This window comes from Lucilia cuprina, chromosome 3, assembly GCF_022045245.1.
Source record: "Lucilia cuprina isolate Lc7/37 chromosome 3, ASM2204524v1, whole genome shotgun sequence".
NCBI classification, from domain to species: domain Eukaryota; kingdom Metazoa; phylum Arthropoda; class Insecta; order Diptera; family Calliphoridae; genus Lucilia; species Lucilia cuprina.
Genome location: NC_060951.1, coordinates 55,839,125 through 55,853,937, shown reverse-complemented (window position 1 = coordinate 55,853,937; position 14,813 = coordinate 55,839,125). Strand labels below are relative to the sequence as shown.

The 14,813-nt window shown below is 28.8% G+C and overlaps 1 protein-coding gene across 7 annotated transcripts in view; it reads right to left on the bottom strand.

Annotated features, from left to right (window-relative positions):
• Positions 1-7,335: 7,335 nt before the first annotated feature.
• The window catches only part of LOC111678611 (lysophosphatidylcholine acyltransferase), a 16,537-nt gene continuing 9,059 nt past the window's right edge, over positions 7,336-14,813 (bottom strand). For all 7 annotated transcript variants that reach the window (XM_023440012.2, XM_046945539.1, XM_046945540.1 and 4 more), the window contains 9 exons: positions 13,865-14,010; positions 13,570-13,787; positions 12,366-12,633; positions 12,161-12,298; positions 11,971-12,096; positions 11,677-11,827; positions 9,275-9,376; positions 8,964-9,099; positions 7,336-8,892 (listed from right to left, as the gene is read on the bottom strand). In XM_023440012.2, the coding sequence (XP_023295780.2) occupies positions 8,801-8,892; positions 8,964-9,099; positions 9,275-9,376; positions 11,677-11,827; positions 11,971-12,096; positions 12,161-12,298; positions 12,366-12,633; positions 13,570-13,787; positions 13,865-14,010 (1,377 nt within the window). In that variant the 3' untranslated portion in view covers positions 7,336-8,800. The remainder of the gene's footprint in view (positions 8,893-8,963; positions 9,100-9,274; positions 9,377-11,676; positions 11,828-11,970; positions 12,097-12,160; positions 12,299-12,365; positions 12,634-13,569; positions 13,788-13,864; positions 14,011-14,813) is intronic.

Here is a 14,813-nt window from a genome sequence, read left to right as displayed (position 1 = left end):
ATAAGTAACCAAAACGGTTCTCATACAATGAATTAATGATACAAATAAATATGATAAAATACATAAAATTGGTGTGCTAAAAATCTTGTCACTCAAGACCAATTATTCAGTTAAATCAATCCAACTAGCTTTTTTTAAATTAAGACCAAATTACACCAACTTAATAAAATATCGTAAATTGCTCTAAAATCTCTCTATATAACACACATAACACTCTCACTTGGTTTTTTCTCTATTTACATTTGTTTATAATATCTGTAAACAAACACACACACACAAAAGGGGTTGTTTTGTTTTTGCGCAAAAAAGAAGCAACCCTGTGGAAAATATTTTCACACTTACGGAAACATTTTGTTTTTATATTTTAAATAATTAACACTTTTGTTTTTTTATAATTTAAAATATTTATACTCTTGGTAGTTGTTCTTTAGCTGCAGTTTTAATAATTAATAGGGTTTTGTGTGTTTTAATACCCTTTATTTATAGTTTTTTTTTCTATCCAATTTGTAGTTGCATCTTCAGTTGGTGTTAATTTGTATTTTTTGTAATTTTTTTAACCTTCACACCCACTATTTAATGAGCAAAATTTTACTTTTCTTTTGCGTATTTTTGTTTAGTTTTGTATATTTTCTTAAGCGGAAGTTTAAAGTATTTAAATGTGTCATACATTTTGTTATAAATATTGAAAAATTTAAAAGTTATTTGTTAAAAAATAAAAGCCCATTTCCAAATTTAAGTAAAATACATTTTTTTAAATAACTAAATTATTGCTGAGGGCTATTAACAATCAGTATCTTAAAGTTCCAATTCTCCACTTATCTTTGCCTATTTCTTATTAATAATTTATTAACTAAATTACTTTAACCAAAAAAAACATGTCTCTACAATTTAGCTTAACCTAAAAGGGTAATTTTTTATTTTAATCAAGGTTAAGTATTCATTTCAAATACACACAATTATTTTCAATTTAACGGTCAAACAACCATATGAATAAATTACACAAAATGTTGATTATTTTTATTTATTTTTTTCAAAACAAAAAATTAAAGGTACTTATAACGAACAATAATCCTATAGTTTTCGTTGTATTTGCAAATTAAATCAAATTGACAAAAAAAAAAAGAAATAAACTAAAACAATAATGATAGGCAAACTAAAAACAAAATCATAAACCAAAATCAAATTTGTGTGTATATAACACCCTTTATAAAGATGATAATAATAATAATGAAGAGTACAAATCCATATGTATATTGGTAGCCCCCACAAGTCGGACTTAGTAACCCCTGAATCAAAAGCAACAAACAGTTGCAAACAACCTCATCTATCACTTAAATCAAATCAATCCTCATGATACAATCAAATAATAAGTACGACGAGTAACATGATTATTATGATTATTACTTATTATATAATAGGGGTTCATACATATGTATGTATACACAATACATAATAAGTACAGAATGTAGAAATTTATTGTAAAATATAAACAACAACTATTTAGCAAAAAAAAAAATACATTTATGTATATGATAAACAAAAATTTTAATAATATAACGAAATGACTTTCAGCGCAGAATTGAACCTACTAACAACAAACAACATTGTTGAAAGACCTCCATCAGAGGTCGACTAGATCCTCGACTAGTTCATACAATAGTTCGTCGTCTAACTATACTATTGAAGTCTATTGACATTTCAATAATTCAACTAATCTATAAAATATTAAGTCAATTGACAAGTCCATAGAGTTTACAATCTATTAGTACATATATTAATGCCAAGAGTAGTATATAGACTAGTACGAAGTTTAGTCCTAACAATAGCTGATAGACTAAACTACAGACTAATCGAAAGACTAGTCAATTATATTGAATGACAGCAAAAGCTGTCATTGCCAGGTAAGGGGTTAAAATGTTAAAATTTACTTACACAACATTTTTAGTTATTATTAAAACATGGGGATGTCAATGGAGGCAAGTACTTGCTAAAATCACTTACAGGTAATTAAAAAATCAGTCAATTTAAATCGTTTGAAAAAAGCTTTTATCTCATAACGATAAAGCTGACTAATGAATTAGTAAGTATTAATATAGTTAGCTAAGTGTTTATATAACACATTATTAGTTAGACGTTATTAAAGCACTTCTATGTAATCAGAATTAAATGTAGAAGTCATTGTAAAGTATGTTAATAAGTAATTACAAGTCATTACCAAGTTTTTGCTAGACTATAGAATAGATAATAAACTAGTCAAAATTTTAGTCGATTTAATAGGCGAAAGACTTGTCTATGGACTAGTCAATAAACTCTTTAATGGAACGGTCTATGGACTAGTTAATAAACTCTTTAATGGAACGGTAAAATATTAGTTTATAGAATAGTAAGTAGGCTAATCAGTAGACTAGAATAGACGTGAATACCTGGCATGATGCACTACCCCACGGTGGTCTTTTTCATCCACTGGGTAGACTTGAACATCACCCCTGAATCCTTCAATGAAGAACTCAGGTGGCATTTTTTGTACATGGACGGGTCCATGTACAAGCACTTTGCTGAAGTACTCGAGCTATCTAATCTCTGACCATTGCTGCCCCGTTGCTTAACTCCCGAGATGTAAAAACATCACTTCCGTTTACAACCACGCAGTTGGGATGGCCACTGTTGATTCGGCACAGCACCTAGAGACGTATTTGGTAGTCCGAAATACCCAACAAATGGATAAGGATCCCTCTTTTATAATCCTTTAATGTGAGAAAGGAAGTAGGAATTCCAAAGTCAATAATTTTAATAATTGCCAGGACAAATAGTAGCGTAGGATGTATCAATAATATTGATTCAATATATCCAGCTGAGATGGCAACAGCACCGAGGAACTTCCACGAAGCGAAGAAGACATACTAAATCAGTACTAATCTCCAATATATGGAGACTTCCTCAATCGTTCACACAATCCATCGCATCAGTTGCATTATCATGATCATAAAGATCAATTCCCAGCCAGGACATAGTCCTGCGATCAACTAGCCACCCGTAGTACCAGATTATGCGGTGCTCTGGTTTGACCTTTTTCATATTTATACAAGGACTAAGCCAGGCAGTAGACTGTACCAATTTATAGTCCCGACCAGACTGAGGTAATGGAAACACCTCTTTTTCCCCGGGATTGCAATAACACCAAGGTGGAGGCTTCAGCAAGGTAACATGCTCCCGGGGGGAAGACCTAGATAAGAATATTCAATCGACTAGTCTACATAAAAGTCAAAAATCTAGTCAACATAAAAGTCAAAATACTAGATAATATATTACTTAGAAGACTAGTCAATATTAAAGTCAAAAGACAATAAAATAGTAAATATAAGTAGTCAACTATTTAATAAATAAGTCAAAATACTAGTCAATATAAAAGTCTGTAGACTTATCAATAGACTAAAATAATATAGAGTCAAAAATATTCATATATTCTCCAAAAGCATTTAACCCCACTTGCTTAGTTCTAAAACACACATGCTGTTTTTTATTACAATTGTAGATTTTTTGTTTAAAATATTTTCACAAATAAATGCTTTAAATATGTTTGGAAGCAATCAAAATAATAATAAAAACATTTGCATTTAATGTTAATCAAATGTCCAACACACGCAGTGCAATTACAACATTATTTTCTATTTCAATTTAAACATGATTTTCTTTGTTTATTTTCTCTTAAAAGTTCAAGTAAATTTTGACATTCAATTTAAACTCACTCTCTAAGGGCTAATCTTTAGGTGCAGGATCAGGGGTTAAATTAAAATTAATCCTCGAATGTTGTTTATGAGTACTGAATTAGTTAATTTTGTTTTCTAGTTTAAGCGTCCAATAGAGTTTATTTAAACTTGAGCAAGAAATGCAAAAGTCTAAACAGCTGATGCCAAAAAAATAACACAATTTTTACTAAAACAAACATAAACATTATTGATTTATTGATTTCGACTTTCGACTTTTTGCATTTAGTTAAAAGTCGATTTTTCGACTTTTTTCATTTAATTAAAAGTCGATTTTCCGACTTTTCGAATTTTAATATTTTATAAATAGTCGACTTTTCGACTTTTTCCAACTTTTCGACTTTTTCCGACTTTTCGACTATTTTCGACTTTTTCCGACTATTTTCGACTTTTTCCGAATCCAGAAGCGTAAATTTATAATGTTACCATTTAACATCATATTATTATTATTTCTTATTATTATTAATAAAAAAATTTTATTTATTTATTTATTTTCTATTTGTTGCAATTTTTTGAGTTTTTTCGACTTCTTTCTATTTTCGACTTTCCGACTTTTCGACTTTTTTCGACTTTTTACAACTTTTCGACTTTTTTCGACTTTTTGACTTTTCGATTTTTTTCGACTTTTATTTACAAAGTCGACTTTTCGACTTTTTTCATAGACGATAGTCGAGTTATCCACCTTTTTGGAACAAAATAGTCGACTTCGAAAGTCGATTTATAGAACCCTAAATCTTGTACTCAAAAACATCAAAGGGGATTAACATCCGATTCAATTTATTTTTACATTAACTAATATGAATATTAATTGGCATTTGAAAACGAACTTAAAAACCTGCCCTAAGTGATACTGATTGAGTCAGTTTTGAAAAAAGGTTATATTATGACAATGTGGAACTAGACAAATCATATTAGATTAACAGTCACGAATATTTAAATTACAAACAAATTTTTTACCAAAAATTAACTTTATTGTGCAAATTAAACTCTATAAAAGCTAAATTAGCAACAAATAATTTTATAATTGGAAAAACGAGCTGAAACTTACTTTATGATCAGTCTCTCTTTTCTTAACAAAAATTGATTGCATGTATTATTTGAAAGTGACCTTTTAATTGAGAAATATAAGTTCAAAACTTAAGCACTTTATATATAATCAACTTAATGATTTCATAAGAATAAAAACTTTACAAAGCAGGATTAACATATGAATATGCATATCTTCGATCAGCGTTCGCTTTAAATTGTTTTAATTTGAATTAACAACAATAAGAAGTGATACAAAGTGATTGATATCGACTCTTAAGTAATTATTTTGTTTTATTTATGATTCCAAATAACCTGTACATAGGTATTTCCCCAGAATTCATAAATATTCTTTAGAAAAGTAACTGACTTGATCAGTACCCCCGGGGGCAGGTTACCTTCATGAATATCTCCATGCCATCACTCGAAAAGATATACTACCAGTATCTCTATTCTGCCGGAACTATAAACTGGTGATGTCATACCACTCTTCGAACATTCCTTGGAATGTGACAACAGATACTCCACAGAGGAGTGACTGAGGGACAAAGCGATGATTTTTCTCAGGGTGTTGCCAGCATGTATACCTAGAACGAATGTTTCTTCTGTTCTTCTTTATGATTAATGTGGAATGTAATATTTAAAAGATGATGGATGAAAAGTTGATAGTTGAGTTACTTCATATACAAGTGATACCATTGAATTTTCTTCCTTGCCCAGGTATATTCAAAGAAAACTCTGTTCATACCAGCCCCTACCTCTAGTCTGCCGGAACTATAAACTGGTGATGTCATATCACTCCTCGAGCATTCCTTGGAATGTGACAACAGATACCCCACAGAGGAGTGACTGAGGGACAAAGCAATGAATTTTTTTTAGGGTCTTGCCAGCACGTATACCTAGAACGAATGTATCGGCTGTTCTTTTCTATGATTAATGTGAAATGTGGTGGTTTGAAAGATGATGGATGAAAAGTTGATGGTTGAGTTACTTCATTTACAAGTGATACTTCATTACAAGCCCTAAAGTATGCTTCATTTACAAGTGATTTTCTTCCTTGCCCAGGTATATTCAAACAAAACTGTGTTCATACCAGCCTCTACCTCAGTCTCCGAAGTATTTGATGGATTCGTACTTCGATCTACCATCTCCGTCTCTAGGTACTGTTGCCGATTCAACAGTGGTCATCTCATCTGTATGGTTTTAAACGGAAATGAAGCAAATAGTCTACAATTTGATAACACAAGTACTTGGGTAAGTAATGGACCAGAAGTTTCATATACATTAATTGTCACCGGCACGTAAGAAGCACAATGGGGATGTGGTGAGTCATCACAGAAGCTCACCTAGTGGTTGAAAAATACCACCGTGAAATAAAGCCCACACTGAAGGTATGTAACACACTTCGATTTATTAGAATTATTAAAACCTAAATATCCAACAAAGGTAAGCAGGCGAGTGAAAGAATAAAAAATAATAATATTCTTTTAACTAAAAAATGTAAAAAAAGTTTAAAAACTAAAATGTTTCTTTAACTAAATGTAATAAATCCAAACATGAAAGTAGTTATATGAATTTCACTGCAATTTGTTACGCCATAAATTTAAAGCACTTTTATTGTACAAATAAAACATAAAATCTCAAGATTAAACTATTTATTTATTAAATAAATGTTAAATTATTTAATTGTAGATTTATTTATTAATAATTTTACCCACATAAAGTATACGCAACCCTAGTATGGTAAATTTCTTGAAATACAACTTTTTAAAATAACTTAGCATACTTTAGGGCTTTAAAATAAACAATTATAAGTTAAGCCCTAAAGTAGGTGGAAGTTTTCGCAGAATTTGTTTACATTTACAGGGTGTCTCAAATAATGTGTAAAAACGTTCGCCTGCTGCTGAATTCTGAGCACCTGGTGGTTTAGACAAAAAAATTTTAAAATTTTAGTTTTTGAGAATGCCAAATGCAAAAAAACAGTTTTTTAGATAAAATTTGCGATTTTAAGTGCAAAAATACGATTTAAAGAATTTAAATAAAAATGCATTAATTTAGTTGGTTTTTTCTAAAGTTTTTTTTTTCACTTTTTTATATGTATTTTTCATTTATAAATTTAAGCTTTAACTTAAAATAATATCATTTTTTTATTTATACTTTTCAAATGTATGCAAAAATAATGAAATATATGATTTTTTAAGTATTTTATTATTTGTTCTACTAGTTAGAAGCTAGAGAAATGATTATATGTTTCTTTTATTCAATTTAAGAGAATATGTTTAAATGTTAATAGCTGTTTTTCAATGAAATGATATTTAAATGAGTTTTTGTAAGCTATAAATATCTATATATTTCAAGTATGTACTAAAATTAGGAACAAATACATATAATTACAACAAAAAAAAGGTAAATTGTATTTAAGATTTTGCATACCAATAAACTGTAAAAGATTTTTAAAGAAATACAAAAAAATGTTAAACAAATAAATGAAAATTCTTTTTTTAAACATTATTAAAATAAAATATTTTTTTTTTTTTCATTTTGATTAGAATGCATTTTTTTAATTTGAAACAAAACAACTTAGTTTGTAATAAGAGATTATAAATTGACTTAAATTTTAATGCATATGTAACATTTACAAAGTGAAATCACATGTTTTTTTTTTATAAATTACTAGGCGCCGGAGGTAAAACACTTTTTAAGTGCGAAACCAAATGTTGTTTTTTTCATTATTTCTGGTGGTTGTTATTTAAGTTTAATTTTATAAAATAAAGATCTTAATCACAAACTTATTAATAATAATTTTGAATGTTTTTATAATGCATTGTTAAGAAAAAAATCAGAAAAATATTCCAAGCCAGGCATGAAAAGGTCAGTAGTTTAGTACTTTTTGATATCGAAAAATATCGCGATATTAACAGACCAGTCTAGTCTTTAGTCTAGTTTATAGTATAGTCTATAAACTAGTCTGAAGTCTAGGCTGTAGTCTAATATATAGTCTACTTTATAGTCTAGTCTATAGATTAGTATGAACTGTAATTTATAGTCTAGTCTGTATTCTAGTGTATATTCAATATAAAGTCTAGGCTATAGTCTAGTATATAGTACAGTTTATGGTTTAATCCATTATCTAGTATTTAATATTGTCTAGTCCATAACTAGTCTATTGTTTAATCAAGCCTATAGCCTTGTCTAGTTAAGTCTATTGTCTAGTCTAAAGTTCTGTCTATAGTAATGTCTTTACAGTCTAGTATATAGTCTAGTCTTTAGTCTAGTCTATAGTCTAGTCTATATTCTAGTCTATAGTCTAGTCTATAGTATAGTTTATGCTCTATTCCATAGTCTAGTCTTTAGTCTTGTCTAGTCCATAACTACCCTATAGTCTTATCAAGTCTATAGCCTTGTCTAATTAAGTCTATTGTCTAGTCTATAGTCTTGTCTATAGTATAGCATACAGTCTAGTATATTGTCTAGTATTTAGTCTAATATATAGTCTAATCTATTGTCAAGTGTAGTCTATAGTCTAGTATACAGTCTATTTCATTCTTTTCATTTCTTCTGTTATTGTCAAATCTAGCGAAAATTAGTTTAGTAGCATCAAACCAAAAAAGTACTATTTTTGTTATAAGTACTATTTCTAAATATCAATTGTCCATGCCTGTTCTAAACTTATAACAATAACTGTCTGTTTCTGCAAATGCGAACAAAAACAATTTTTAAATTTATTTGTTCTTTTCAATATAAAACTAGAAAATATTTATTCGTTCGCATTTAAAGAAACCGGCAGTAAGTATTTTTTTTTTAAGAAATATTACAAAATTAAGTTCATTAATTATCTACCTTGATTGCTGTATTATGTACTGAAAAATTTTATGTTAAAGATAAATTTTGTTAATTATTATTTGGCTTAAAAACAAAATTTCAAAATAAATAAAAATATATATTTAATGGTTTATTGAGGATTGTGGGATATTAATTGTTTTGTAGGAGTTTATGTTCAAAAATTGTTTTTATGATTTAATTATTTTCCTTCTTATGTGATCATGTTTTTTGTACAAGAAAGTATATTGCGATTTGTCGCGACAATATTTATCGAATTCATCTGAAAAAGGACAAATTAAAAAAATTTTAAATTATTATTTATGATTTTTCAAATGTGCAATAATAACTTACCGAAAGTAATACTGCCCTTGTTTGTTTGATCAATTTTAACAAATAGTGTTTCAATTTGTTTGGGCGTCAATTTACCAGAATGTCTCATTAGTTTTGCGAATTGCTGGCATGTAAAACTATCCGTTTCAGTGTAAAGCTAAGGAAGATGTTAAAAATGTTTATATTAACTACATATAAAGAAAAGGCAGCAATAACAAAGAAAAAACTTTAATAAACATCCTTCAAAACTGTTATAAAGTTGTAAGTCTTTTGTTCCTGTTTGGTTATAGTATAATCATAATGTTTTTTTTTTTTTTTCAAGAAATACTTACATTCTTAACAAGTTTTAAAAATTCAATAGTCTCCACATTGCTGTACTTGCAAAACAGGCAACATAAAATGAAATTCTTCAAACTAACAGTGCCCATATGACGCTGAAAATTAATAATTTAAGAAGGTTTTAATTTTATAAAAGAAAACATTATCAAATCTTTGGAGTAAAGAAAAATCTAAAATTAATTAATTTCCAGGAAAATGTTTACAATAACGAGGTCAATCATTAGTGCAAAATGTTTCTTTCAAATTTTTAAATGACAACTTTGTTTTCGTGTTTTCGCAATACTTTATAGATCTAATAACTGTATCCAGGTTGTACTTCTAAAGACTGCAATAGGTCAATTGCAGAAATTGGCGACCAATAGCCATTGTATATCTGTATGTTTGTTATAAATTAAACGTTTATGTAAACAAAGAGATATTCCAACAAACAAGATATTAAAAAACCTAAAGCTAGCTCTGAGTTCATAGTCTTTATTCTAATGGGAATTGAACAGTTTTCCTACAGGTGTCTTAAGAATAAAACCAAAGCCATCAGTAAAGTCTCATCAATCTGCCACAACGGCAACAAACAAGCTTAATGAAAGTTATTCCAGCCTATTACCGCTCCACCTTGTTTGTGTGATAAAGACGCCACTGTAGTTTCTTCACTAATGAATAGGGTTCTATAAATCGACTTTCGAATAATCGAACAATCGACTTTTTGTCGAAAAAAGTCGAAGTCAAATATTTTGTTACAATATAGTCGATAACTCGACTATCGTCTATGAAATATGTTGAAAAGTCGACTTTGTAAATAAAAGTCGAAAAAAATCGATAAGTCGTAAAAAGTTTAAAAGTCGAACAAAGTCGGAAAAAGTCGAAAACCCGAAAATAGTAGACGAAAGTCAAAAAAAAGTAGAAAAAATCAAAGTCAAAAACTAAAATAGTCGTAAAACCCCGAAAACAGTCAAAAAATAGTGGAAAAAAGTCGAAAAAATCCGCAACTAGTTCAAAAAGTCGAAAAGACAAAAAGTCGGAAAAAGTCAGAAAAAGTTTTTTAAATTCGCTCCAGGGGTTTAAAAAACGTTCCTCCCTGTTTGTATGATGAAGACACCACTGTATATTCTTCGTTAATGAGTAGGGTTCTATAAATCGACTTTCGAATAATCGACTTTTTGTCGAAAAAAAGTCGATTGTTATCGATTTTTTTGTTCCAAAAAAGTCGATAACTCGACTATCGTCTATGAAAAATGTCGATAAGTCGACTTTGTAAATAAAAAAGTCAAAAAGTCGTAAAAAGTTGAAAAGTCGAAAACTCGAAAATAGTAAACGAAAGTCAAAAATCGTCGGAAATTAAAAAAAAAGTGGAAAAAAGTCAAAAACTCTAATATAGTCGGAAAATACTCAAAAAATAGTGGAAAAAAGTCGAAAAATCCGAAAATAGTCCAAGAAGTCGAAAAAAGTCGAAAAACTAACTAAATGCAAAAAGTCAATAGTCGACTTTTCCTTTCAACTATAGAACCATATTAATGAGCAGTATGATTCGGTTTTGTTTTAATACTTTCAAAATTTAATCGGCCCATTAATTGATCATATCAATTGATCGATATTACAGTCTATTTAAGGCCACATACTTCTAAGGAAACCATTCTTCGTAATTAAGCTCTCTGAGAATGCTTTGTTAAGGAAAAATCAATAAACATATATCCTATATGGGCTTTTCTTGTGGATTGATTCGTCAGATTAATTTTATATTTGACGAAAAACTACATTGTTCCATTGTTTTAAGGAAGAGTTTCTATAACAGTTATAGAGCTCTTTTAATCAAAATTTGTTTTATTTTTTGAGCTCACAAGAAAGATTAATTTCAGAGCCATCACTACAAATTAAGTTTGAACTTTTGTTGAGGATGGTATCCTTAGTCTCAATAGTCATGCGATATCTATACAGAAAAGTTTATATTAGAAGGTGTGGGCTATTGTATTCCCCATATTTTCTGGAATTGTTTTTTTTTCAAAATATTCATAATTGCGACTCATCATATTATACTTTACTTTATTCCAAAAATTTGTTTGCAATTTTACAGATTAAGCCATCTCCACAATAGTTCTTCGAAATAGTAATAATTTCTGTTAAAAGTTGATTACAAGTTTCTCACAATTTTAAGCAAAAATCACAAATAAAAAAACTAAATTTAAGAAATATTCATAAGGAAAGGATTTCGTAGGAAATAATTAAAGAGTTGATAAAGAAAAAAACAGTTGTGTACTTCAGTATTTGATTAGACCTAAGACAAACTAGAAAGAGAACCAGATATAGTTCTTGTTGTAAAATTAAGAATTTACTTCCTGAGATTTCAAATTTGTCCAATTTTTTAACATGAATAAAAAATTTTATAAATTAATTTAATACTTACATAATCCAAAATGCTGAATAGATGATGTAAATTGGAATTTTTTAAATTAACATTTAATAATTCTGAGAATGTGATGACATCTAGTTTATCACTATTTGGTATGTTTTTAAATTTATTTGTCAATTCGTTGACACAGTCTGAGGTTAAAAGTCTGAAAATAATAAAAACAATTAATTATAATAATGTCAAATAATTAAGATTTTTAAACGAAATTTTCTAGCGAAATATCTCTTATTTAGAAGGTTCGTTAAACATAATTTAAAATAAATTACAAAAAGTCAAAAAAAAACTTACCCTAAAATATGTAGAGTTCTTTCGATTTCTACAATATCACCAGATATGGGTATTTTTATATCACGAGCTCTGCTCATCATAATAACATCTTCAAATGAATATTCTGAAGTGGGTACACCTAAAGATCTTTGAACGAAATATAAAATACATTATTAACAACAACACCTTTCAAGTTAAGTTCTCAACTTACTTGGCCATAACTTCTCTAACATTTCTTGCATATAAATTAGGATCAGCTTTTTCTTCTTCAGAGGGTACATAAACAGGTAAATATTCGATTTCACAGCGGCTATAAAACGAAGCCATAGTCATCCATAAAAGACGTAATCTGTTTATTAAAAATTTTACATAATTAAATACTTTTCCTAAATTTTCAAAATTTAACGCAAACTTACACTCCTGGTCCATCCCAGGTCCAGGTAAAGGTGTCAAATTTATTGGGATATTTCAATAACACCGGCTGTACTGGTACTCCCGGATAGAAAGCACCACCCTTAAATTTAATCAAAGCTTTACGATTTGTACATGTGCCCTCGGCAAATATGACTACTTGTGGCCAATCTTCATCGGATCTGGCACGGTTAACTATTTCTCTTATTGTGGTTTGTCGAGAATTAGGATCTTCTCTTTGTACATATATGGGTTGGGCATAATTGATGATTTCTAAAAAAAATAACAGGTAAATTATGAGTTTGGAAATCGAATGAAACTTTAATAGAACTAAACAAGAATTGAACTAGAACTGAAATAGAACTAAACTAGAACTAAACTAGGACCGAACTAAACTAGAACTGAACTAGAACTGAACTAGAACTGAACTAGAACTGAACTAGAACTGAACTAGAACTGAACTAGAACTGAACTAGAACTGAACTAGAACTGAACTAGAACTGAACTAGAACTAAACTAGAACTGAACTAGAACTGAACTAGAACTGAACTAGAACTGAACTAGAACTGAACTAGAAATGAACTAGAACTGAACTAGAACTGAACTAGAACTGAACTAGAGCTGAACTAGTACTGAACTAGAACTGAACTAGAACTGAACTTGAACTAGAACTGAACTAGAACTGCACTTGAACTGAACTAGAACTGAACTAGAACTGAACTAGAACTGAACTAGAACTGAAATAGAACTGAACTAGAACTGAACTAGAAGTGAACTAGAAGTGAACTAGAAGTGAACTAGAACTGAACTAGAATTGAACTAGAACTGAACTAGAACTGAACTAGAAGTGAACTAGAACTGAACCAGAACTGAACCAGAACTAAACCAGAACTGAATTAGAAGTGAACTAAAACTGAAGTATCTATCTGCCTGTCTATCTGTCTATCTATCTATCTATCTATCTATTTATCTATCTATCTATCTATCTATCTATCTATCTATCTATCTATCTATCTATGTATCTATCTATCTATCTATCTATCTATCTATCTATCTATCTATCTATCTATCTATCTATCTATCTATATAACTATATATCTATCTATCTATCTATCTATCTATCTATCTATCTATCTATCTATCTATCTATCTATGTAAGTTTAGTTTGCTTTCAAAATGAATTTGATTCTTAAAATTAGTTTTACTTACTTCCCAACAATGGTATTTCTGAAGTTTCCCGTTTAGCCACAATAGCTGGTGGATTAGTTGCTGCCACAATAATTGAATCGACATATGATGAATGTGGTGCCACTACTAAAATTGGAGCTTCTTTCGCGCTTGCTCTTTCACCTTTGTAGGTTATATAGTGAAATGAACCAGATGCATATAACATGCGCATGCAGCTAGCTACTAAATATTGAATATTTCTATAAACATAAACGGAAAATTTGTATGTATGTAAATATATATCAAAGAATGAAATAATAAAACAATCTAGACTTACTTGCGCCAACCTGTAATAGGTCGTTTATTTATTTCCTCGACTGTTGTGCCATACAAACCAATACAGGCAAACATCCATGCGGAAAGTAAAGAGAGTACACAGCCCACAACACGTATGGGCACTAATAAAACTGTAAGTACATAAATCTAAAAATAGAGAGAGAGAGAGAAAATGAAAAGGTAGTTATTGTTTATTTTTTTAATTATTAAATCTAGTTATATTTATAAACACAAAATTTTTGCTATGATAAGTAATAAAATTGATTTAATTTAGTGTTAAAACACTAACCATACAATTGCCTGACATTTTTTTAGATTAAAGTCCAATAGTATGAGCCGTTTATTTATTTGTTAAAACCGTAATATGTAAACTATTAAAGATTAGTCATGTAATTTATTTTGTTTATAATAATGTGAATAATTTAAAAACTAAAATATTTAATGCGTTTTTTTATTTTAATTAGTATTAATATTAAACTTATTACACAGATTTAAAATCAGCGTGTAAAGCATGTCAGTATTGTTTTCGAAAAAATAATAAACAAATTATGACATACAACGATACTATGCTGATTGTAAATTTGACAATTGTTTATATTTATTAACTCAACTGTTAATTGTGTGTATTTATAAAAAAATAATTTTAAAATGCAAATCAAAAGGTTGTGACATTTTTCTAATCAACTTGACAATTGATACAATTACTTAGAGAATGTACAATTTATAAAAAAAATTATTATTTATTAAACATTTTTAATTAAATAAATTAGAGTTTCAAAAGAATAAATCGTATTTAGAACTATTCAGAATTACTCCTTAAAACTGAACTAGAACAGGACTATAACTGAACTAGAACTGAACTAGAACTGAACTAGAACTGAACTAGAACTGAACTAGAACTGAACTAGAACTAAACTAGAACTAAACTAGAACTAAACTAGAACTGAACT